Source organism: Synchiropus splendidus, chromosome 15 (assembly GCF_027744825.2).
Source record: "Synchiropus splendidus isolate RoL2022-P1 chromosome 15, RoL_Sspl_1.0, whole genome shotgun sequence".
NCBI classification, from domain to species: domain Eukaryota; kingdom Metazoa; phylum Chordata; class Actinopteri; order Syngnathiformes; family Callionymidae; genus Synchiropus; species Synchiropus splendidus.
This window is the reverse complement of record NC_071348.1, coordinates 6,968,470-6,996,015: the sequence shown is the minus strand read 5'-3', so window position 1 is coordinate 6,996,015 and position 27,546 is coordinate 6,968,470. Positions and strand designations below refer to the sequence as shown.

Below are 27,546 nucleotides of genomic sequence, written 5' to 3'. Positions count from 1 at the left end.
ACAAAACGCTTTCAGGGAAACAGCAAAAATGGGGCTTTTGTTTGGTTTGATTAGGAGCGCGCACCGGCGCGGAGGCGCGCCTCCGGATACTATGAATCGGGAAAAGGTAAACAAAGCACGTGGTGGTTCTGCTACAACTGCTGCATTTCAGCTGAAGCACCGCGGAGCAGCGGCGAGTCATGTGCGGTCAGCTGCTGTCAGCGCGCTCACATTCGCTACTGTTGCACGAGGAGCCGATAGATTGTGTAATGCATCACAGTGACAACATGCACGGATCAACAGACAGTGGCGGCACACATCGGCTGTCATTACTTACATCATCCCATTTCATGAATTTGTTGCCCTTTCTGAGGCTCTCTGGCACGGACACCGGCTTGAGCTGCAGCGCATGAACTCCTGGCTGTGCCCCTGCCATTGACTCATCTACTTGCACAAGACGTCGGGAGAAATGAGTCACTTTACTCTCTCGGACTCTTCTTTTTCTCTAGGTTTCCTTCAAAAGCAGGCGGACGGAAGCCCACTACTGTCGCGGCCAGTTCGACATGCCCGCACTGAGCCGAGGAGACGGAGCGCGGACGCAGCGGAGGAGATCCACTGAGTGACGGAGGGACATGCAGCCAAACACAAGACTGCGACCGTGAGAGAGTGCGAGAGAGAAGGAGGGGGATTTGAATGAGTTGCACGTCCCTGGAAGTCAATGCAGTAATACGATCGATGCTTGTGATCTAGCGCCTCCCTGCGTCAGGGACATAATGACCAGGCTTGCTTTCTTCGGAGCAGGACGAACCACTTAGGATGCGGGGCAAATTCGCAGGCAGCAGACACGGTGATGCCTACTTTGAAAATTGGTAAGTCTGTTTGCATGGGGCTGAGAGGAGGAATATAGGAAGAGTGGAGGATTACAGGAATGGAGACTGAGGAGGGGATGGAAGGGAGGAAGGAAGTGTGGAAGTCTACAGGGATATAGAGTGAGGAAGTGAAGGAGGCAAGTGTGGATGACAACGGGAGTGTAAATTGAGGAAGGGAAGAAAGAAAAGAAGAGGGATGAACAAATAGAAGGGGTAGGTAGGCAGGTCGATTGACAGACGGTCTGCAGGTCAGTTAGTAGATCAGAGGTAAGAGGACAAATGAAGAACTGCTGAGGGCATAATGATATGTGGCTGGAAGGAAGAATGGAAGGACAAAAAGACGGAATGATGGGTGATGGATGGGCAAAGGGATGTGTGGAAGGAATACAGGAACATAAATAGAGGCAGTGAAGGAAGTGGGGAGGAACGATAGAAGAAAGGGAGGAAGGATGGATGGATGGAAGGGAGGAAGGAAGGAACGATGGATGGACGGAGGGAAGAGTGGAAGTCAACGGGAATATAAATTGAGGAAGGAATGAAGGGATGATGAAGAAAGGAAGAATGGATGGATGGACGAGGGATGTGCCAATGTTTACAGGAATATCGATTAAAGAAGGAAGAGGGATGAACAGATGGAGGTTTGTAGGGAGGTAGACAAGTTGACTGATGGATGGACAGACAGGCAGATAAATCACCGCAAAGGAAAGAATTAAGGAATGGAGGAAGGAAGGAAGAAAAAGAGGGAACAGAGAAAGAAAAAGGAAGCAAAAGAAAGAAGGGAGGTACAACGACAAATGAGGATGAGGGCATTATGATACATTTCTGGCAAGGAAAGGAGAGAGGAAGGAAGGATAGAAGAAAAACATTGGCATATCATTACAGTAAGGGTACGATCAAGGACGTATGTAAGTCAGTCGTTGGTGAGCAGTATTTAGCAGGTAGCTAGTTAGCTAGAGAGATACTAGCTCAGTACTGGAAGGAAAGACGGTATGTAAGCAGAGAGATAGGAAGTTATTGTTGGGAATGATTTTGCAACCCAGGTGGGAAAAATCTTTTTATGAAATGCAGCAGAAATTCATGAAATATGAAGTCATAACTGTCGTGAGACGCAGCACAAAGCCAGCATGAAAGAATCGTTCATTAAGAGAGAGTGCCAAGTTGACTTCAGGCCTTTTCATTTCCTTACGATTAAACTTCAAAGTTCAATGAGTCAACAGTGCGACGCTGCCTCAGGACACTGCTGAATTGGGATTTGGTATTAAATAAAACATAAAGCCCTTCTGGACTTCGGAGCGCTGTCGTCGGTTATTTTCAGTCGGTTCCAAAATGTCACACGGCAAGCATCCAAGCCTCTTTGTCCCTGCGGTCAGTCATCGTCCACCGTCAAGTGTCAAACACGTCCAAGGAGTCAGACCTGCCAAATTGCAACTGTCATTCTTCATGTCTTGTGTTCCTCTGTAGCTTGTTTGTGTTTGCTAGCTGTCAGCTGTGATGGATAAATGGTGACACTCCGGGGGAGGCTTGTTGGATCGAGTCACAGATGGATGACGGTTTCAGAATGTGTCTGACTTCAGTCAGAACACAGAACTTATTTCAAACTTAAGCAAATGATTACTGTTTTCACATCAACAAACCTCTGCTTCCGTTTCTACAACCCACTTCTCATCACACGACGGAGGTATTTGCGGCCATCTCCTGGAGGCTGTTCAGCTTAAATATAATTATTTTTAAACAGCGCAACTCCTCTGAAACCAAACTCTGCCTGCCAGTATGTGTGCGGAGCGAAACATCTTTCCCAGTTCCTTCATGCTGGTTTTGATGTTATGTTCAAAACATTTCACTGCTCAACCGCAGACTGTCCAACTCTCATTCATCTAAGAATGAAGGTTTTCATCCAGGAATCTGACGGGCAGATGTTGAGATCATTCCAGTCAGGTTTTTTTTTTCTCTTAATCACCATCCGACTACCACAGATCTGGCAACGTCGGCTGGTCAATCTGTTTCGCTTGGCACAGAGTCTCCGCAGAGACTCCGCAGCCAGAAACATCACAACTGGAATCAACTCTGATAGGCTAAATCTGATATTAGCAATAATGGAATTCTAATGAGCTCAAATGGACAGCAGGGGGCAGCACGGTTCCAGGACGAGCGTGCACAACACACACAGTGAGCAAGGAGGACAGCGGGCTTCTATTAAAGCAGCCTGGTGGGCTTGTAAACCTGTTCCATCCACACCACTTCTGTAGCAATAAATCATGCTTCAGTGTTAAATCAAATCCAATGTCAACAAAAACACTCATCCAGTGTGGCTTCTCGACACACACTTGTCACCGCACACGCGCCTGCTTCAGTCGGCAATAACAATAAAACTGACCCCACTAATAAACAGGCCTGAGGGAGGGGGCACAGGGGTCTCTTCGATGTGTCCTTTCTGTGAACCCTGGGAAACAAAGGCGGTGCTTTAGTAACATCTAGTGGCTGCAGCCTGCAACAGCAAGTCTACAAATCAAGAAATACAGTTAAACATTCAACAAAATCATTAAATAATCTCCCAAATTGGTCGCTTTTATCAAGCTGCCCTAAAAGTCTTATGCAAATTCAAAGCGAATGATTCGACTTGAGCATTTTTGTGTTATTTTGTATGCTTTTTAAATTAAATTTTGGATGTTATGACTTGAAATTGATTTTTAAAAAGTTTCAAAAATTATTTCTTAATACAATGTAGCTTAACTTTTGGGGCATATTATTTGTAAACAAATGTTATTTGGACATAGTGAATGGGCTGTACAGTTTCCACATGATTCTTTGAATTATGGAATGCTTTTACAGGCTAATGATTATTATTACTATTTTATGAGTGGGGTGTGATAAATATTAAATATGAATAATTAAAATGGGGTTAATAAGTACTTTTGCAATTTGAAAAGAATATATCAATTTCTTTCTCATTTCAATCGGCAGGTTTTTCATCAGTTCACTGAAATCTTGGGATTTATTTTAATATTATTTGCACAATTACTGCTTTCTCTAATATTAGATGTGTTTCTTCTTTGCTTGCTAGCATTTTTTCGCATTTAATGACAATCCAATTTTAAAATTCATTGCTTAAAGGACCAAACAGTTTCACAGCGTTAATATTTTCGGAGTTAACAACTTCAAGGTGTCTCCCACCTAAAACATTGACTTTAAATAATAAACAGATGAGAATCCCAGCTAATTATGTGAATATAGCCCATTTACTGCACTATTATAAAGGCATCAGTATCAAGCTGGAAACGGGCGCAGTTCAAAGAGTTTCTCCACCGCACATAGTTATAAAGTTGTGAGTAAGTACTGGCAGGCCTAACTACTACTTAGCGAATGCAAGCTTTCAAAGAAGCCAGGGATGTGGTTTTTCTGCCTATAAAAAGACAAAACGCTCCCACTCGGAGCTTTTTTTTTTTTTTTTTTGCAACGCGGTAGCACTAGAGCATCACCAACAGAGCGCGCTGTGTCACAATGTAGAAAGGCCCTGGTACCAAATATAACGCGGAACATGTGCAGAGAAAATTATATGCTAAAAACTTCACAGCTTGCTGAGGAGGCTGTTCAGGTCAAATTATTAGCTATACACTTGAAGCGCCATTGACAAAATGAAATGTTTTTTATTTTTTCTCTAGGTCACACCTGGGGTGTCGGAGTGACCTTGTGGGCGAGACAGCTTTAATACACCTCATTCTTTGCTGTTTCTGTGTGTAACCAAACACCTCTACTACTTCTATTGTCTTATCCTAGATTGAGGAGGAGAAAAAAAAACTGGCAGGTGTTCTCCCCCTCAGGCTACAGACTTCAGAAATCAGGAAAATAGAGGGTGGGAGACAGAATGAAAGGGAACACGCATGCATGTGTACATACATATGCAGGGCAAAAACGCGCTCAGAAAGCACATACTTTTACACGTATGTCTAAGTGTGTTGCAAGATCACACAGCCGGTGTTGTTACATGCAGTGTAAACACGTCTGAGGGTGTGTATTAAATACTCATTACAGAGGACTGGGTAAGCTCTGGGAGAGACTGGGAGAGAAAACAAACAAACCCCACAGGGTTTCTGTGAGGGTTGGTGAGGGACGCGGAGAGGCCTCTCCCAGTGTAATTCAAGTTCAATAACTGACCCTTAACCTCACTCTAACTCAGGTTACAAAAGTTCTGGTGAGACAGATTATAGGCACAGTTACCTCACAGCTGTGGATACTATACACCTCCACAGAAGCTCCACACACACACATACACACAAGTGACTCCAAAAACAAAAAAAAAGGTCAGTTTGTAATGTCAACAATCAGCCACGTATTCCTGAATATCATATGGCGACGCTGATGACAGCTTAGCGATCGGCGCACCTTTTAGTATGATGTAAAGAAACTTGGACCACACAGAGCCCTTTCACATCCAGGAAGTGGGAGACATCAGTCACCTGCAGGTCTGCAGCTGGGCCGGTTTCACTCTGTCAGAAAGAACTCATTAACTGCACGTCAGAATGATCAGAGAAGGAAAACACAGCCACTTCAAAACACTGACAAATGCTTGTAATTGATCATTTTACACCGACGCAGATAAGAAGGGGGGAATACACATCGCCTCCTTGTGTTCACTGTTGACTTCATCCGAGTGGTATGTTACTGTGCTAAACTGAATTTCTATCGGCAAACAGTGGTGCCTGACATGTGAGTGAAATCCCACACAAGTGTTGGTTCCTACAAACAAGCGGCTTTGAGTAAAGAATTGATTTACATCTTCCTGCTCACCTACATAGACCTTTTACCTGTTGTGGGACATTAAATAAGCACCAAGGCTTCAGACTCACAACAACATTTTCCTTTGTCTTTGTTGCAACCCACTGACTTAGTGTTAAAAAGGGCTGTCAAACAAATGTTTGCATTAGCAAAGCATTGTTGGCCACTCTTGGGCTTTACGTTATATCAAGAACAGACTCAAAATGTGTGAGTTCCAACCAATTCCGTTTTTAAATTAAAATCTGTATTTTCCAGTGGAGAACTTTAGGTTATTTGAAGTTATTTTCAGGCTAGTTCCACATTCCACAGGTTAAGCTTTTTGACATCAAGCTTTAACATGAAAGACACACAACAAACCATTGCTCAATAAATAAAATAAATCATATATGAATCATATATATTGCTAGATATAGACAACTAATACAATCATTCTGTTTGAGGCGCTGACCCACAGTGTCTGATACTGGCCGAGGTTGCCTCATTGAAACTGAAATGTCTGTGTTTATATCTCAGCTACTTTTCTGATCAAGCAGCATCCAGATGTGGCCGATGGAGGAGTTATGCCCTGTTTGTGGCTGCAGCCTAAAAATGGTGCCCATGCTGGGCAAACTGAACCGCTGTCACATGTTCTAAGGAAAAATAAAGAATGTGAGAGCGAGGTTGTGGCCAGTAGTATAAACGCTTTGAGAAGGGCTGAGAACTAAATGAACAGACATCAGTGCCTCCAGGCATCATCTGCTTCTATTGTCTGGTGGAACAGTAGATGTGGCTTCGCGTCTGTGACATGACCTCATCATTCACATATTTATATTTCTTTTCTTCTGTCTCTGTGGATCCCATTTCATTGAAAGGTGAAAAAAAAAACTTCAATGATGGGTCTGACATTTCCATCACTGTCTGGTATTGCACTGCAACAATCACAGTACTGAAAAGACATACATATAAAGTACCACTGAAGTAACTTTAAATTGTTCCCTTATGTGTGAGGCCACCATGACCAAACCTTCACATTGCAAAAACATTTTTCTTTTCCCTTCTCTTACCGACAGCTGTCTGACTGCTGGACACTCACACTTAATGTGACTATCTTCCAAAGAAAAACATCAAGAAGAGAATGGAATAACATTTTCTTTTGCTTGCGTATATGGGCAGATACAGAGGCTCCACAACCCACGATGGGATCTGCTATCGAAAAGACACACATATCACGTGGTGTACAGTCCTCGCATTATGAAATACATCGATATCATGGTTTGTTACGCATTCACTTCTGTACAAAGAGGTAAGGAGTTTTGAGGTTGAAAAACAACAATTTAAGATGTGTATAAAAATAAACACCTGATAATACACAGATTAAAATCTAATGATTAAAACAATAAAAAATAAAATAATAATAAAAATAAAATGATTTCCGAAAATTAAGTAAGAAAAATACTAATAAATGGCATGATTAGGAAGATTATTGGAATGTAGAATGTGCAGGGAGTGCAGGGTCTGTTTACAATTAAGGTGATTTTAGAGACCTAAGTGTCCAATTTTCTATGCAAAGTCAATGTAGAGTTGTAAGCTGTCGCATGACAGTGTAGGAAAAAGGGATGCAACACATTATATGGTTAAATGAGGTTTCATGAAACAGTTTCCTGATTTACAGAGGCCACTAGATGGCGCTGTCTACTGTAAAATGTTTGGACTTGAACAACTAATTCAATGAAACCTCACACCATTTCTAAAGCAAGAGCGCCATCTAGTGGCCACTGAGAATCCGGTCACTGTTTCATCAGACCTGCAATACTATTTCATGATACCGCAGCTTGAAATAGCCTTTTTTAACGCAACGTTTGGGTGGTCACGTGACAAGCATCTGTAAGTTGCAAATGGTATAAATACCTTAGGGATATTTGCTTTGAAGAATATCATCATGAAAGAATATATGGCTGACGGACACATCACAGTCACTCAACACAGATCATGTGAGGGAATAGACTGTGAGGCGATTGTCAGTAGGAGGTTTGTGTGGTGACACCACATACAAGCCTGGTCATGTGTGAGGTCACCAATACGACCAAAATTTAACAACTGATCAATTCAGTGGCGCCAGACAGCATTTTGACTCGCTCCACAGGATGGAGTGACATGGAGTGAAGCAAACCCTGAACAGTGTCTCAATAACAGCTAATATCGTCACTGTATATAGCATCAAAAAGCCTTTAAGGACAGCTAAATAATAGGGGGTGAACTGACAGGTTTGACTGGAGAACCAGCAAGTGCACATCCGATTACATGCATAGTAGTCTTGAGTCCGAGGTGCTTATTAAACTAGATCTCACGAGGACTACAGACAAGGGATCAGTGGTCTCAACAAATACTTGACACTTACATAACATAAACATTTCATAACTTGACCACCGCAAGAACCTCCAAGAATCTGACCATGGCTGAGTCGACAACCCTCGACCATTGAACACTTTTCATTTCCAACAACAGGAAACTGCTTATTCAACAAGCCTTCACCTTATTCATCGATAATAACATCTATATTAGCTAGAGGAGACACCAGTGCAGGCCATGTGGATGATGAAGATGTAGAATAGATCTGAATAAATAAACAGTCAAGTGGACGAGTTAAACAGAGTTGACATTGAATGATTAAGATTAGGCTTGAAATATAATAAAATTACGAGGAATCACACGTTATATTTGTGATTGTCTCACACAAGCAAATCATTGTGACACAAAGACTCTATTGTCAACAGCCTCGAATGGCGTGGTTCCAGAAACAGCATAAAACTCTTGTCCGCTCTGATCGCAATCTGGATCTTAAGCCGCTCTGCTGATTCCTACACGCAGCAACAGCCCGTTGCTGACTAAGCCTGTGCTGGAACTAAGATGCTGATGTAAGGTCAGTCCTGCGCCCTCAATGAAAGTTTTAAATGGTGGATTAGACTCAGGTAAGCTGGTCATAGGTCTGCGCCTTGGGCCAGGTGCAGAGTTAGGGATCAGGCTTTGCGCTGTTCCGTGGCCGTCAGGTCGACCTAAATCCTTGCAAGAAAGAAAATGTTTATGTTTACATCCTCGCTGTGACCCCCTCTTGGCCTTTCTGCTCGAGCATTCCTGCCATAGCTGCGACATCTAGCTAAGCTTTAGGACACTGAAGGGATAGTGAAAACAACGCTTAATCACAGCCACAGGGCACCCCCCATGATAACAAAGCAACCCCTTAACCCCTCTCTGTTTGTGTGTGTTCCTTAATGAATGTGTGTGTATGCATCTGCGAGTGTCTTGTTGCGGTGCGCTTGGATTCCATGGCTAAAAGCTGCTTCTAACAAAAGAGAATCAAGGGCCACAGCAAATTTATTCGGAGTGAGTCATCGACTTAATTTTCTCCGAAAGGGTGTAAGGTTTAGACAGGAATCCAGTTCAGATGCTTATTGCTAATTCCGGCGGGATAAGGATTATTTACTGTACACCTGGAGGGGATTCCCGGCACATGTTTACGCACCAAGCCGAATTGTCAAAACCTCAAAAAATGTCCCAAAGGTCATGCAAAAACATCCAAACAATAGACAAGAGGGCAATGCAAGCACAACTGGGTTCGACCACCAACTGCAACCAAGTGTAATAAACTTCATGCACGTACAATCTAAGAGGTTTTTGGACCACCATCAAATATTACTGTCATGAGCAAAATTAATTAAACAATAAAAGCACAAATTTAATACTTTTAATAATCCATCCATCTGTATTTCACACAAGCAAAATGGCTTTTCCATTTCTAAACTCACTCTACTTTAAATGCAAACAGTGAAAGGGTTGCATTTATATCAACAAAGTTTGTCAGGCAAATACTATTTGCATTTATTCACGTGTTCTGCTGACATCCTAAGAAAGTTTTCAAAACTTGGATACATGGCTGGCACGTTTAAAGTTGCAGCGATTGTTGGTTTGCACTTATTAATTGCAATATTGACAAGATTTTACAATTTCATTGCCCAATAAATCCAACTTTGTGACCACAAAGAAGCCAAGTTCAATCCTGAATTTTATATCCATCACCACTCTTGGAGATGTTAAAGTTTCAATTGACATCCCCGGAGACTTAATAAAAACAAACAGGCACAAACTTGACTTTTATCACAATTTGTCAATCACTGATATTCAAATTTCTCTGCATCACTTGACAATTCAAAGTAGCTAATGCTAAGCTAAATGCACAGATGAGTTGTTTTGTTGGAGTGGCGCAGAACTGCAGACAGAGTCATCGGGTCAACGCAGGTCGGCCGTGACCAGCTAAACAAACAAGCACTATCAAAGAGGAAATTTCTCGGCCCATCTGAGTTTTCTCCTCGCTGTAGGTACGTTCTCCAGATGAGGACATGAAGACTCTTCGAGAATGTCACGCCACTGTTTTTTTAATAGAATAGATGACAAAATATTTATGATTAAAATGCTGCGACCAAACCATTGTAGGCATTAGCAACAATTTAGGTACAATGTTTACCATATTATAGAACATTAACTGTGCTTTAATTGTTAAAAACAGACATTATACAATTACATATCGGGTCTTATTCACTGGCTATGCATCGCAGATATTAGCTGCTAAAATGCGAATAGACATAGGCTGGGATTACTTGGCAATGGCACAACAGAAAAAGACTGGACGCTGGAAAATTCTCACCAAGTGACACCTTGTCTGCGGAATGCACACTAAGTGTTTTTGCGTCACTCCACTACCAGTATCGTACTGCTTTATCCCGTATCATTTATGTGGACAATGTGGAGGACCTTGTGTATTATGGCAAAGTTCATTGTTGTTGTGATGAGTGCAGCATATGTGCATTGAATGTCTAGATAATATGCAAGAGCCCGCTGGTGTCAGCACCATCTCCAGTAAAGCATCTACTGTACATGGCGACAAATTGTTCCCACGGTGGAACCCGTTATCAAAAGATAGATTTGGGCTGTTATGATTCCATGTAAACAAACACTGCATTCAACACTACAGGGCAGTGGAGTCCAACTTTGTTTGTTGTTCATGCGGGAGAGACTCTGAATAGATTGAGAGAAAAGTGGTGGAAAATGGATGGATTGCTCTTCAATTTTAACTGGTTAAATTAATTGACCAGGTTCGGCCGCTGGGTGTCATGATTTTGATTTGCGGCTTCTTCAGATACTGCCTCAGAGCTTTCATTTACAAATCCAGTACACAAGTGTCCAGTGAACCAAATATTCTTTTTTCAAACCTAATTTTATTTTTTTATTAGGAACGCAACCTGGTTTTAAACCCTTGTCATTTGAGATTTGAACTGGTAAACCAGTGGTAAAAATCTGATTTACTAAGCATCATTGAATGGCTACCAAACAATTCTACAGGGCCACAGTGGTTGAAGTTGTAACAAGCAATGAGGATGAGTAGGACAACAGCAGGATTTAAATATTGCTGATTAATTTGGTGTTAGCACAGTGTATTGGCAGCAATAAACATGTGAACTGTGTCACGACAATTCCCCCACCAGTCAGGGTTTGGCTTTAAAGCCTTACAACGTTTCAAATTGCTTCCCAGCCATAATTCCTCCATCCTCTTTGACTCAATTACCTGCCACCTCTGTAGACAAAGAGCACACTATGGAGGGCTCACACTGCTGCAGACATATGTAGAGTCCAACGCTCAAATTCACACCACATGCGTTGACGCTCTGGTACACACTTGAGCGCACCAAAGCACGACACAATACAGTTGCTAGGCAGTGCTGTAACCCATGGTGGGATAGAATTGCAGGCTTAGCACCAGTGTCTTCCAGCGAGGACAGGCTAGTCTTTGCTGTTAGTGACCCTCTGTTTGCAAGACGTCCAGTCGAGTTAGATGTGCTGTAACATCTATCAGGCAGCCTTCGATATCAACAGCCAAAATGTATCACTGAAGACATACCTATCTGAAGTTATTTACATGGTGAAGCAGTGGCTGCCTCACTGCAAAAAGGCCTTGGGTTTAAATCCAGCTTGAGGCAACTCTGAGATTGGAGCTAATCTGGGTCCTTACAGAGTGGAGTTTGTACCTTCTCACCGCGCTTGCGTGGGTTTCCTACAGGAACTCTACAATCCTCCCCCCAAAAACATACAAAGGTTAATTGGTGACTCCAAATTGTCCGTAGGCGTGAGTATATGTCTGCGAATTTGGCTGTCTATATGTGCCCCGGAGATGCACTGACGGGCACTCTATGATAAGGTTGTGCACCCTGCGACCCTGTACAGGAACTAACCGACCAAAAAGGAAAGATGGAATTTTGGCTTCCATCATCCCAACCAGGATTTCAGGGAAGTCCTCCAAACTGAGCTCAGATTAACTGGTCGCACCAAGCGTTAAACAGCAGCCCTGCTTATAGAAAGAAGAGGCATCAACATCAAACTCCAATGGATCCCTGTCACTTTTGAAAATTGATCAGAGGATTTTATGCTTCCTTTTTAGCTAAAAACATCCAGTCCTGTAACCACACCAGTCACTTTCAGGTCAGCCATCGTCTCATTGTAAAATAATGGCTCATAAAAACCTTTTTGGCACGTAATATCATACAGAATATGCACCACAAAAATGCTTATACAGAGCGAATCCATCACAGAAAAATGACTTTTCTATCTGCAAATACCATTCCTGAGCAGAGCCAACATACTGAAGTCATGCATGAGAGTGTGTGTGTGTGTGTCTGTGTGTACATGTGTGTCTCTGTTGGACAGTGTTTGTGGTAGTGTGGAGCACTTCCTGTGAGCAGGAGCACACATATGTGCACATGAATGTGTGCTCCTGCTATATTTAATACATTGCTACGTGTGTGAGGGTTTATGCGCAGATGAATGGACCTCCCCCACCATACTACAAAAATGTTTCATCACATGAAAGCCAACAGGGGGTGGTATGCATGCAGGGCGAGTTGCTTCCATCTGCCCTGTCCACTTAAATTAGTGGGGCCTCGCATCCAGCAGCATCTGGTTCCAATATGGAGCCAGGCGGAAGGGTGGGTGCCTCAATATGCGGCGGAAAATACAGCCTACTGTACCTTTAAATAGCCCTAAGGAGGCTATGGACGGATGCTGGTCCTATTGCCCTATCCCATGATTCTTTTATCTGGCTTAACACTTTTCCCTTTGAAAGAGGACAAATGTACAATTAGAGAGGAATGCTTGCAATGCTGTTTTCAAAGTGTTGGTTCGCAAAGTTGGCTGGAGCGAGCAGCGCGGAAGGTCACGCACTATCTTCACTATTCTGTGGTAAGATGCACCGCTTGACCCAGCCCAGGCCGTGATTCTCCACTAATGCCGGCCCGTGTTTGGGTTAGCCTCTTGTTGTTTGGCTTGCCTGGCCAGCTCTCTGTCAGCACTTCTCTGTGGCACAAGTGTGTAAAGATCCTTCCTCCTCCTACTCCTCTTACCCATAATTCAAAGGTCCCCATCTAAACCATAATTCACACTGCGCTCGACGCTAACTAAAGGGGCTGTCTGTAACTATGGTGATTGCATGTTTGTCAAATGATTTGTCAGTGAGGCAGACTCAGGAGGAGGAAGAGAGTAGGAGCAGAAACATGACAATGACATGCTTACACACAAGGACTGGCATGGGACTGTCATCCGGTAGTTCCACAAGAGCAGCAAGACGAAGAAGAAAAAATAGAATAAATACACCACTCCCCATTCTAAATGCACGTACTGGCAGGAGTGAGTCGGTCAAGGATGCATCTAACTCAATAACTTTCTTTCTTTCTCCGCCTTGTACCTGCATACTAGCTGTGGTTTGTGTCTGGGTGGGTCAAATAACATTGTGGAAAGGTTGTAATTATTGTAAGCAAATACTGTTCAATTCCAATAACCAATTTATCATATTTTCAGTAAAAGCGCTGAGAGAATTTGGTCGGGATTTCTCCAAAGCTTGAAACCGCATCCATCATAATAATATGGAGATGATGTCAGATATTAACACACTTTGTGCTTATTGCTGTAGATAGATGCAACGGTAATGCAAGCGCTTCCTGTTTTCCTGTTTTCACGACTCTTATAATGCATGCTTCTGGATCACGTTGGTGAGCGGAGTATGAATCTTAACATAGTATAATTATTTTGTAAAGACTATTTTCCAATACACATCATCCAATAAGGTTGTAAAATGATATCAATGTTGTCAAATAAACATCAAATATGATTAGGCATTTTGAAGAAAAAAAACAACTAGGAATGTATTCATGTGGATTATGTTGGTCTCCATCTAAAATATCTAAACTCAGCCTCATCTTTAATCTAAGATTTACTTTCATGCGCTAAAAACACATGCAAGGTCAGTTGTCGTAGACAGGGTATTGAAGTGGGTACTTCAATTTCACTGTAAATTATTTGAAGATGGTTCTACAGTGAGCTTTGCAGCTGTTATTACACTCACTGAAGACGTTCACAAAGTCAATTCAGGATCCACTTTTTTGGATGAAAGTAAATTTGACTGTTAATAACTAAGGAATACTAAGAAAAAAAGTATTTGATTAACCTCTATGTGTTCACAGGACAAAAGTGATACATGGGCATTTCATGAAAACATGTCCGAGACAGAGCACATAAATTGGACAAGGGGCATTGAAAGGGCCCTCCCTTGGATTTCCTGAGCACAGGGAGTCTGTGTTTCCTTTAGCCATGTGGGAGGAGAACATGCAGCGAGAAACGCAGCGAGATCAGATAAGGCCGATGACAAGGCAGGGAGAATTGATGACAAACTTTTGACAGCTTTGGCTGATGGCTTCAGACCTCGCCAGCCTGCTGAAAAATAGATCACAGTGTGCCTCCAATACACATGCATTTATGCACACACACTGCAGATACTTGCGTGCGTGTGTGTGTTGGGCATACCACAGGAAACATTAAAAGCCGTGTAAAAGCTGAATATATATACTGTTAAGAGGCTTAAGCACATACGCACTTTTGTCTTCCCTCTTGTGCACACTAGTGTTGGGAAATGAATGCCCTTTGGCCCAACGTGTTGGAAAACACTGGGCAACAATCAAAGTGCACATCCAAAGCAACTTTATCAGCTACAATAGGACTCCGATTGTCACAAGCAGTAACTGCACCCATTAAATCCAGTAGCTTAAGTCGTCTGCAACACCAAAACAAGCACTAACTACGTGGTAATTTTTATTAAGTTGTGACTTCCTCTCTTTTTGTTCCTTACATCAGGAGTTCGGAGGTCAAGAGGATCTGTCAGCAATGACAGGGAGGATTACGGGTGAAGGCATTCCATTGGCAGTCATTACTGCCCTCAGTCAGCACTCGGTGCGCTCTTGCTCCCTCGTTTTCTCATCCTCTGTCTCTCTGTCTCTTCTCTCTTTTGGCTTCTGACAGACTAAGAAGCAATTAGTGTCACATTAGCAACGTCCAGGGTGCAATTCTTATTCACGTCAAAGCTGCGGCAGCTTATGTGCATCCCGAAGCAAGTGCTTTGTTTGGTTCCTCTGCAGGAGCTTGGCACCTGCCAAATGTGTTCTTCGAAATCCATATATTCTCGGAACACTATCTGGCGCCACTCTTTCAGCATCAACACGGTGAGGGGAAATTCGGCTTGCGTTACAGACACTTATCCTAAAACAGCAAGGAAAGTAAAAGTGAGTGTGAGGAGCAATGTAATGTTTGGACCCCTGCACCAGAACCTCAGCCGAGTAGGATTCCTTACATTCCAGCCCGTGCTGGAGCTAGTAATACATCTGAGGAGGCCTGCTGGGCTCAGCACATTGTGGCTGCCGCTCTCTTCCTCATTTCGCCCAGACTTGGGCTTTACCTTTCTCAGACGAGCCAGAGGACCTTTCACTAGCAATGAATCGTAGAGCAACAAATAAATATTTTTTTCCTTCATTTCATGTCATACTTTCAGCACCACACTTGTCAGCTCAACTGCGCCGTGACCCATCACGGCTGAGCAGTAAGCAGGGTCTACTGGCCCCATTGCAGGAGCAACATGTTTACCTAACCTTATGGGTCATAGCGCAGTTGAGCGGGCGATGAATGACTTCATTTTTAAAGTTTAAATTGAAGGGTTCCTTCTCTCTTGAACTTAAAACAGATTTGCCCGTGCTTTGGAATGAACAAAGTACTCACTCACCGGGTTCACAGCCGGTGCTTTTTGCTTGTGACTATAAAACAAAATGAGACGGCGAACTACCCTGAAGATCTTGAGACACCATCATTCATTTTCAACGGTGTCATAAAACCTTCTTCTTATTGATTCTGTTTTCAACCTTGCACTGAACCGACGACACTTCCTCCTTTAAATGCCTCTTCCTGCTTTAAATTTAAGCTTCGGGGCTGTAAAGAAAGTAATATTTCCTGATTCCAGGTTGCTAAGTTCGCTCGAAATTCGGATACTTTCTCACATCCTATAGTGCTCTGTGTATGTTGTAAAACATTTTAATTCGTCCTGACATGGTGTCAGTTACTTCAACAGTTATTGGGCTACGCCATATTTGAGGGAAATTGCTACCTTATGCGCCTTTTAAAATAACACTGGGCTCTCAATAGGACCTTTTAAAAATGGGGGTGGTGTTTCATTTCGAGTTGGTGGTCATTTGAGCATTGACATTGTACCACCATGAAGCTTTTTCTTGCACTCACACATGGCATCAAGGCCTGCTGTGGTGTGATGGAGTGCTTTGGAGGTGCCTGGACACGATGAGAGCACAAATTAAAGCCCATCCTGCTCGTACTTCCCCCACACCATGTTCAGAGCTCCAGAAGCTCGCTCTCCCTCTCACACCAGACTTTCATGCCACTTGCTCGTCAAAGGAGAATTGATTAAAGGCCCCCTTTTTAAACGACTTCCTTTCAGAGCTATTATTTCCCAATAACCAAAGAAGAGAAGATTGAGATCAGTAGTCTAATCTGTTGTTTCCCTCTCCTTCTTATTGGTGTTATTGTTCCAGCCAGAAAAAGAGCTCACCCCATTTTTCCCGTCAGTCATCGGGTTGTAATACTGGGGCTCAAAGTTGAAACTTAAAACTGTTCAACCACTCACGCATGGGCCTTTTTCAGAGAACAGAATGAAACAAGTCCCTCCAAACCCTATGACAAATAACCCATGCCACAAAGAGGCTGTAACTCTGCCGCCCAGGAAAAATGCTTTGAAGCTCCACCAAAAAGGCTTCTTCACTGTGGTTAAGGCAGCATTGCCTGCTGCAGCTGAGCGACTCAAAAATAGAAGGTAATAGTGATTTTTCGGAACAATAGGAATCCTTGATCGTTTTTTCCCAGTAACACAAAAAGGGCAACGGCTTAGAGGTTAAACAGACTTCCCAGAAGAAGGCCTCTTGGTGCCAAATGAGTCAGACGAAGCTACAAAAAGTACACTGTAGATGGTGAAGAGAAATAAGGAGATATGGAAGACTTTTGATGTGTGTCAGCAGAGACACCAGCAGTGTCCGTCCTGCTCCCAGGGCCCTAATCAGAGCGGACCATCTCTCTTCAACTTCAAAACCATCCTGTAAACACCTGCATGTATCTTACTTCGTGATCAGTGTGGGTAAAATACCACCCATTCTTGCTAGTCTATGCACAGACAAGACCTATGAAAAGCCGGCGTTAGACAGTTATTTCCTCTGTAGCCATGCATCACATCTCCTTCAAGATGAAGAGCTTGCAGTGATGAATAAGCAAAAAGTTTGGGGGGGGAAACCCTATGTGAGGAAGAGCTCCTCAGGTGAGAAATGTGTGGTTTTGGCAAACAAACGTTGCATGGTGGTCCCAGACGCCCTCTCCAAACACATGTCTCGGCGAGAGCGACATCGAGATAAACTTTAAAAACAATACCACTGTATGCTCACATCTCTTTCTTTAATGGTTAATCTGATCAAGTCGACTTTGAGTCTGTCGACGCCAATGTTGTGTGAGCTCCTTTGATTCGGCACTCAGACAAGCAAAAACAAGAACGTTATGTCTCATGGTCTTTGTTCAAACGTTGATCTGTTTTATGGTTTAGATTTTCACCTTGCGGAACGATACTTGAAAAGCTAATGACTCGTCTAGGCACAAGAAAAACAAACTAGTGAAGGGTTATTTTGCATGTGCATTTTGTTCTGCATTTGAATTTTGACCAAGAACATGTCTAGAAAGTCCCGAAAATAACATTTTCGCTTACTGATGCTGCCTGACAGTAAAGGCCCATTGATGCTCTCTTTATGTACGAAATTGTACCAGTCCAATTCAAACGATGTTACCGTCACTGATCCCATACATGCTTTCTATAGATCGGTATTGCTGTTCATCAAAATATCCAGCGGCCGAGAGTCAAAAGTTTATGACAATGACAATCTCCAAATCCAACATGGCGACTGTGGACGAAGTATTGATAATGTACATCTTGCAAAAAAAAAAAAAAAAGAGTCAATGCAGGCAGCATTGGAGGAGGCAGTGGTGGCGATAAATGAAATACATCGCGACAAGAGGACTTTCCGCCATTGTTATGTCTTCTACATGTCTCATTAGAGCGATGTATCGGGTAGAAACAGCAACACTGCGCCCTGCTGTGTATCCGTAAGCCTTCTGGAAACATGCAGAAATATGGAGGAAACGAACACAGAGCATGGACAGAAAGCTCCCTCCATATCTGGATCCGTCTGTAACGTTAAGCATAAATGGGCCTTTAGACGGTCGTAGGTACAAATCCAGCTTAACGCAACTCACAGGTTAGAGTAAACCTGAATCCATTCTATGTGGAGTTTATCAGTGCTGACATGGCCTGGCAGTACGATTTCCTCCATCAGTCCAAATACAAACAGAGGCGACTCTAAATTATCTGGAGGTGCGAGTGTCTTCATGTTGGTTTGTCTGTATGAGCCCTACTTTAGGCAGGTGACCAGTTTAGGGCAGGCTCAAATGGAGAGTATGTCATCTGTTACAGGTTGGTTAAAAAATGGCACCACTGGGGGTCATACGTGCACGGTCACGTGTCGAACATAATAAGCACTACAGTCATATTATTTTGATCAGTCAACACTTTCACTGCAGCCTGTCAAACAGATGAAAGATATGAGGACAACAATTGTAAATCTGGATCCAGAATCTGAATTTATTATACTGGAACTCTATCACAAATACCTGTCTACACAGATAAGCATGTTTCACTTTTAAACTCCACTGCTCGTCTCATGCCACTAATCCATTGACAGTAACGTACCTAATGCACCCGTCTGGCCGCAGGACACATGAGAATACAAGTTTTCTCACCGAAATGCTGCTTTAACTTCTGACATCAAGCAGGAAAGTTGTTTTTTTTTCGTTTTTTTTAAGCAGGAACCACAGATGACTTTCCGTATGTTGAAACAAAGCTGGCTTTTGTGCCTGAGTTCTGGGAGGCCGCACGCTCTTGTCATGTACATGTGAAATTAATTAGGAGGAAATACTAAAACACTTGGGTGGAAATTGCTTTTCACCAGATGTTCTACATATGATAGAAAACATAGTATTCTTAGAGTAACAGCGCGGCTTTATGACTTTTTGGCTTCCCGCTTTGATGAAAACCAATCTGCCACTCAAGTCTCATAAAAAAGAAGCCAGGGTGATACGCTACTGTTTGTTCCCTTTATGGAGTCTTAGGTAATGTGATTACTTAACCAGGTTAGGAAAATAGAATGTTTCATTCTGGAGTAAAACTCAACATAGTGACAAGAGGCCCAGTGTTTCCCACTGATCCAAACATAAAAACCCGACGAGAGGTCTTTTCCTTGTCTGCTGCCACAACTACAGAGGAAAAATATTCCAAGATAAATCACTCACGGATATGAGTTAGCCATCAAAACAGACGTTTTTAAGTTCGAGGACAGCTGAACTCCAAGATGTCACTGATGTCATACGCTTTCTGATTTGTTTGTCAGATCTGAAAACATTTATTACATTTAGTGCATAACTCTGTCAACATCAATAAAAGAGTCGGTAACTTCCTAATTTTTTGTCAAAAGATGGAAATGTTAAAAGATGCTGACTGTGTGATAGGATTCAACATTGACAAACATAGTGTAAAAATATGAATTAGAAATAGCAACATTCACAACAGGCTACTGTTGGTTTGTGTGTTTGGGGCTGTCAGCAAAACCGAAAGACTCCCTCATTCCAGGATCTGCCTCTCACTTTCACTCAGGTGTGAAACATTGGTCAAAATAAAGAAGTCAATCCTCAGTGAGCAGGAGTGTATGGCAGTGTGAATGCAGCAGCACGGATGAAGTGGTCCGGATACGGCAGTGTGCCATGGCTGAGGCAGCCTGGATGTGACAGCGTGGATGCCCCAGTGTGGAAGTGGCAGCGTGGATGCGGCAATACAGATGCTGCAGTGTGGATGCGGCAGTGTGAATCCTGCTGTATGAATGAAGCAGTGTGGCTGTGGCACCGTGGATGCAGCAGCATGGATGCAACAGAGTGGATGTGGCACTGTGGATGCGGCAGATTGGATGTGGCAGTGAGGATGTGGTAGCTTGGATGCCACAGCATGGATGCATGGATGCGGCAGATTTGGGGACTGAGAATGCATAAGCCTCTCATCCCAAGTAGCAACAACAGGTTCCCGATCACAACCCTCTTAAAAAAAAAAGGCAATGAATGAGGGACTACTTAAAAAAAATATCAGCTGAGCAGCATCACAAAAACTTCATCATCAATTGTTAAACAACACCATTGGTTATAATAGTCTTTTGTGGGGCTGCTACTGATGCAGTAGATGTGGAAAAGCTGATATAAGCTTCATATTATCAGCCACTTTTATCCGCTAAATCTTTAGAATGATCATTATAACCCAAGGTTTTGTTAATAACCACCTGATGACACATTGTTTCTGCATGATGACTCAGAAGTGTATCTCAACATTGCAGCTTCAAAATGCCTGCAAAAAACACTTTGTTTAAACAGCTTCCACTCCTATGATTTAAGCTGACACAAGACAGTAATGACTGTCGTCGAACTGTTTCTAATTGTTCTTATTTCCTCGACTCAACGTTATGAGACTGAGCAGGCCACTTTGCAGGACGTAATATGCCAGCTGCTGAAAGCAGGATGGGCTGGCTGTCTGGAGAAGGGAATTCTCAGAGAACTCCAGCAGTACTCCCCATAGCTTCTGTTGCTCTGTGTATATTCAAGGGAATCCAAACCATCTGGACGTTGTTTATTGTATTATGAATGACACATAATGGTAATCTGGCATGTGATGAGAGAATGTGAATTACAGACAACAGCATGAAATGGGTATTAACCTTCATTTGATTTCCTCACAAGAAGACCTTTAATTTAAGACCATATTTTATCTACCTGATCACTCATTACTGTAAACTCGCTCATAACTGTATGAAACGGGATAAACAGAGGAAACCGCCAATTAAATCACATTCCAGGGAAGATTGGGGGGCTTACTATACACAGAGCAGTTAGTTTAGTGGCATAAATATTTACACAAACTGCCACGAATTAAGACAAATGTTACCAGGAAATAGGCAACGTTGTTAGGGGCCATTTCAAGGACCAGATTTTGTCTCCCAGAATTTCAAAGCAAATTTTTTTTAAACGCAGCAGCTCCTTGTGAGTGGGTGCAGTAAATCACACGAGGGAGCTTGTATTTGGAACATGATGTGTTTCCTTTTAAACACTAAACGCTCAATGTGATGTGAACATTCATTTTTCCATTGACATTTGCAGCAAATACTAGCATGGATCATGCGCAGCCAGCTCACACTGAGAGAAGAGAGAGATGGGCGGAGATATGAACAGTTGCATCAGACTGGCCCAAGTTGAAGTTAAAGATACATACTGCATGCCCAGGGAGTGGATGTCAGTTAAATGTTTATACAGCTGCCCTGAAGATTATTATTATCATGAAACCGCACAGCTATAATGTCATTCTGTGGATGCCAAAGTACAATCAGGTCCTCCCTATAGCCTACAACACTGAGCTTTCCTTCACTCAGTCAGACTGGCCTGCTGGTCTGAAAACAGCTCAGTAAAACACTATCCTAATAAAATGTGACAATGGAGCAGGTTTGTTCTCAGATAATTACAACCACCTGAAAAAAAATCTGTTTCCAGTCACCTGGAGATGCAGCCACTCGCTAAAACAGCAAACGCATGGTTCGGATTATTATCCATTAATACGACCGAATAATATCATCTGTATCCTAGACACAATGTTACCTAATACAGCTTTAATACAGCGAGTGATGTAAGAATAAGACTAAGCAAGGTATTAAAATAAAAGCAAAGCTCTACTGTGACCAAACTTTTGTGTAAAAGTGAAAAACAACCTTTTTTGCAACCTAATCATCATTGCAAACACCTATAAATACAGGCACTTAGCCTCCTTAAAACCCATTCTACCTCATCAAAATTTTAATGTAAGGCTTTGTTTTCACTTTTTTCTAACGCCGACTGTGCACTAATATCAGTTTATGTATTTTACAAATGACATCACAATTTGAGATAAATTATTTGATAGATTTTTTTTTTTTTTACCTTTTATCTATTTCATTATCTGACCATTCTATGCATATTAATTGCACAGCTCAATTACCATTGCATGGGGCTTTAATAGGAAAAAAAAAGTACCTCTTTACCAAATAAGCCGTCAAACTGGCTGCTATTTTGGTCAAGTTGCTAGTGACATCATCGTTTACACAGGAAATAAGATGAAAATGTAAGAGCTATTCCAGCGAAATGTCAAACTATTGTTCAAAGACTTTTGTTTAACTAACAATAAACCTCACAGCATGTGCTCCAACATTACATTACATTACTTTCACTTTGTCATTCCCTAAACTAAACGTATGGCATGTGTTTCACCGATCATTCATTGTTGATCGTCGTGAAGTCTGTTTAATTCAGTGGAGTGAAGATGAGACGCACCAGTCTGCAGCGTCGCTCACACACACAGACCGGGGCCACGTTAATGGTGGCATGAGCCACGAAAAAAAATCTGTAAGTAAAATAAATGGTGCACACATTACTATTTACGTGGCTTGATATTTCGAGGAGGATCAAGGTAAAATGTATTAATTTTAAAAATACACGCACCAGAGAGATACACCGGACACGAACCAGCAACCTTGTGACACACAGGGATGTGCTTTAACCGCCATACTGCCGCTAAGTCACATGACCAGCTGTTCAGGTTACAGCCTTACATATTTGTAGGACGTGGCTCTTTTCAGCAACACGGTAAAACAATGTGGCTCTTAGCCTCTGACTGCGTTGCCACCCCTGCTAGGTCATCGAAGGGAAGAAATAATCGGCATTGTAATTGAATGCAAAAACAAGTATAAAATGAACAAAATTTGCCCTTAATTTAATTAAGAAGAAAGAAACAATAAATGTATGACTTTGAATAGACCCTTTACAGAGTAAATGAAATTCATAGGGTTCTGCATGTGTGTATTAGCTTAAACAAAACAGAAAAATGTTTGAATCTAAACTGCAAAATACAGTTTTCATCAGTGTTAAAAAGACAAAATCCACACAAAATATTTATTTTGGTTGAAATATTGAGTGCAATCTTTTGTGATTACATAAAGAGGAGCAAACATTTTGAAGATATTGAAGCTCATCTAGAGTATGGACACGTTTGTGTGGTACACGTGTAGATAAGTGCGCAGGACTTCTAAATGTTAACTAATAAATCTTAGTTGGATGAAAGTGCACGACCTAGTAAATGTTTTACAAGGAAAAATAATAACAATAACTGGGTTGGCAGTGATTGCGTTCTTTAATCTGTCAGAAAAGGTTGAAATGCTTTTTGTGAAAGTGAGGTAAGAAAATTTGAAGCCGGAGCTCAGATTATCGTTCACGACTTGACACCGCAGATGAAATATATAGAGTGCTCGCCCTTTCATCTCACTCAGCCTGTGACTGAATATCCTGTGAAGGTCAGGACAATTGGATCTTGACATTTTTAATGCTTGAAACAAGAAAGCTGCAGGAACGCTGTGTATGAAAAAAAAAGATTTTGAGAATTGAAGTTGCTACAGTCGTTGTGCTTGACAGTAAATCCCAGCCTCAGCCAGATATGACAGTTCTGAGTGTGCCCTTATTTCCGCAGCGTTTTCCTTCCTTGCTTGGCCTGTAAACAGCTGCTTGTGCTTAAGTGGTAAAATGTAAATTTTTACACTGGCTGTTTACGTAGCCCAAGCTTCTAATCATGCAGACATATAATTGAGTGACGCGTGGTGTCTTTATGAGTGGAGCTGCATTCAAAGGGCAGATCCCTGTACTTATCCCTCACGGCCTCTCTCACCCTCTCTCTCACTCTAAAATGGAAGTAGCCGCCTCACATGCTAGCTAGTTTGCTCAATGGAGCATATCTTCATGTTTCCTTTACATGTTCAATGTCTTTGAAGTTTAAAGCTATTCATACTCTGAGTGAATTATTGGTTATTACAATGCTTAATTTTCTAAAAAAGCAAATCCTGTATGAAGATATTGAAACTTCACTTCACTTTTAATAAAACAGAGATCATTTATTTAGCAGTTGTATAATTACTTTGGAACATACAGTATAATAATGATGGTGATAATGACAGACTTGGGATGGAGATAAAAGGCAAAGCCTCGCCGTCTGATCAAAGAGCCATTGAACTCCCTTTTTTTGCAGGAAATTAAAACGAATAAACAGCGTGGCAATTTGGCAAATTGTGCAAGGTTTGTAGTCAGTGACCAACCCCATCGTGCCTCTCAATATTTGAAACATGCGAGCAAGGTTTGGACCTTCTCTTCAGATCTCCTAGAGGCTATATAATCTGGAGGTGGACTTGTTGCTCAAATTAGTGGGTTGAGAAGTGTGCCACATGCTCAGGAGCCCTAAATATTGACTCTGGCTTTCTAACTGGCCGTCTCTGACCTTGGTGGGGTTTCCATTTTGGGATCAACCTATATGAAATGTGTCCCCCCACAATCTCTTTCATTCCATGAGCGCACGTGTGCAGCATTATTAGTAGTACTGCCTCTCCTGTCAAACAAATCACCATCATTCATATCCCACAAGCTGAACCATTACTATACACTATGGATAAAACTCAGATGCACGTGTCATACATATTATATAATGACAAAAATACTCAAACATTCTGTATATTACAGTTAAACTGGCTCTCTGAATTTAAGTATTTTGCTTTAGTTATCACATGTATTCAGCTCATCATATTGAATGATAAGGGAGTTTATAAATCACTAGCAAAACAAGTGATAAGCAAAATAACCAAGTAAACTAATAAGTAAGAAGTGAATGTAAAGTTCAAACAAGCACATCTTAAAGACACTAGCATGATATTGATCATCATTTTGGATTAACATGGGTGGGAGTGAGAGGGTCTTAGCAGGTGCACGATCAGTTTAACTCTAGATCCTACACTATAGTAATAATAAAAGGAGGAAATATGCGTGCTTGGTTCTTTGATCACGCATGCCTTGTGAGCATAGGTATGCATACGCTCTGTTTGCACCAAAGGTCGGAACGTGATTTAAAAAAAAAACAATTGACGTTTTTGATCGCTTCAGTCATCTAGTCACCAAGCAAGTTTTCTCCATTACTGATATTAAACAGTAGTCAGTTTGAGTGACTTTTTCCAAAGGCTGGGCAATGAGAAAGAATCCAGACTGGGCTAGGCAAATTCTTAGTCTTAAGAAATGCTCTTGACTAAAGAATAAAATTAATATAGTACATCAGCCATGAATCAACTGTCAACGCTTACTGACCACTGGGACATTGACCGTCACCTAGTAAATACCCTGTTAGGTCCCAAAAACACAGTGTTCCGAGCCTTTTTTTTCTGGAGAAAATCTTGAAAGATTATCTGCTTGTAGGCATGTTCAAGTGTGTTAAGACTACATCTGGCTCAAAGCGGAGGAATGCAGGTCCTCTGAGGCGGGCCAAGTTGCTGTTAACAGCAGGTGAAAGGCTAATAGTTGGATCTGCGGTGTCATCTTAGGGCTTCGTCTGCCCCCTGACTCTTGGAATGTACGTGATGACAAGAGAAGGCCGTTCTGTCCACATCCAGCACATCATGTGTACAGGGACGCACACATGGAGCACATACTGTGGCGTGCAAAGGACTGGGCAGGTCTGTCGTGCACACAAGACAATAAACCACGTCTGACTCTTCTTCGGTGTTAATAAAGTTAAAAAAAGAGGTCTCAAGTACTCCCCTCTCGATGGACCTTTTGAATAGAGTCTTTTATCTACAGTTCCTGGGAGTTTCCATCCAAGTAAGGGATACATCCATTAGTTGGGAAAAAGCAGATATCATGGTGGTTTGTTGTAAATTATTCCGCTGAGTAAGGTTGGCGTGCCCACAAAGAAAGGCTAAATGAACAATCAGATCAACAAAAGGTCTTGGACAAATAACAAATTCACATTCATCTTGGGTGTTCAGGTCATTATTTCACCATACATCAACATAATTCTTAATAAATAATTCCAGTTAGGCTTCTGTTTAGTCACCGGTGAGAGACACAGATTACAGCTAATGCTGGCTGTCTGAGAGGAGCGCAGATGGTTGACCAACATAAAAATACACCAGTAGCCACCTGGCAAACATGGGTCTTTTAAGTACATTATACGTCCACACGGGAAAAGTCTCAGGATTTTTTTAGTCCGAGCTGACTAATGTTTCTTAGAAAACAGAGATGGGCTCCTGGCGGAGAATGTTCTTCGCTGCAGGGAAATAATTTATATTTGAAAGGAAATTGCAATACAAAGAAAATAACAGACACTTCTGATCATTGTTGAGACTTTACTACTCGCAAGAAACAGACAGCATACGTCTGGAATCAAACGTCTCAACTTTACTTTGATCCCAGGCTGAATCCTCAACAGATACTTCGACTCAGGGCGCTGTCACTCAACCAACAATAGGTACATATCAGCACATATCAACAAGTAGTGTCCAGACTCCATCAAGGACATGGTTAAAAGTGACACCCAATTCATTCAGTCTGATCAGAATCGAATGCGAGAAGTGGGGGACAACTTGGACAGCCCACTGATCGTAACTTAACTTGGTTCACGTTGTTCATAGTCTATAGAACATCACAGTCGACAGACAAAAAAAACCCAATAACAACTTGATGTTACTTTGAATTTGCCGTCTCCAGTCTCCCTCATTGATCTCATTGAGTCTGGAATGAAAAACCAATATTGTGAAAGGGAAAACCAATTCACTCTGTGCCATCTATTCGCCACAGACTAAAAAGGCATGGAAGGAAAACACATTTCAACTGAAAGAGTTTTGTTTGAGATCACAGACTCTTTCTCTTTTGTATGTAAACTTATCTTCAAAATACCTTGTGTTACTCAGGGTCATACATTTTAACACTGAAATCCATTCAGGGCTTCTTTATTTTATTATTTTTGAGACATTAACAAGTGAGAAAAGCTTATATGTGTCAGCTTTTTCTTACGATACACTGTCAGAATCAGTCTGGAAGTGGGACAGTTTAACCTCAGAGGGGGCTCCCTGGTTGATCGTTCATTTAGTCTCAGATAAGATATCAGTACCTGTCCTCACTGGCAGCCACAGTTTGCTTTTCTATGTTGTCATTTCAATCAGTGTGTAATTGGATCAGTGGCTGCGATTAGATAAGGAAAAATGTATCTGGCTCCCAACAATTCTGCAACTCCACTGCATGAGCAACAGCATCCGCGATCAACTCTTGGTCTGGTCTCATCTGGATATAACCCAATTAATTGGTGAAGAATGAAAGAAATATAAAGATAAATATAAAAAAAGATGAACTTTTTAACCTGAGAAATTTACATTTGATGACTAAAAGGCCTTCTTTGTGATCATTATAAGACAGAGAAACAGTCATTGGTGTTTGGATCCAGACAGGGGAAGACCAGACCAGCGACCCACTGCCACTCAGGTATCGGTACACAACCACTAAT

At 41.9% G+C, this 27,546-nt stretch overlaps 1 protein-coding gene across 8 annotated transcripts in view; it reads right to left on the bottom strand.

Annotated features, from left to right (window-relative positions):
* The window catches only part of LOC128771889 (1-phosphatidylinositol 4,5-bisphosphate phosphodiesterase beta-1), a 154,679-nt gene that overhangs the window by 101,525 nt on the left and 25,608 nt on the right, over positions 1 to 27,546 (bottom strand). For 2 of the 8 annotated variants that reach the window (XR_008416689.1, XM_053887722.1), the window contains exon 1: positions 317 to 5,211. The exons of 2 other annotated variants lie outside the window; for them this stretch is intronic. Coding sequence is in view for 2 of the 6 variants with exons in the window: in XM_053887722.1 (XP_053743697.1) it covers positions 317 to 415 (99 nt within the window). In the remaining 4 variants the exon portion in view is untranslated. 4 more of the 8 variants (XM_053887727.1, XM_053887728.1, XM_053887723.1 and 1 more) reach the window with 4 other exon arrangements.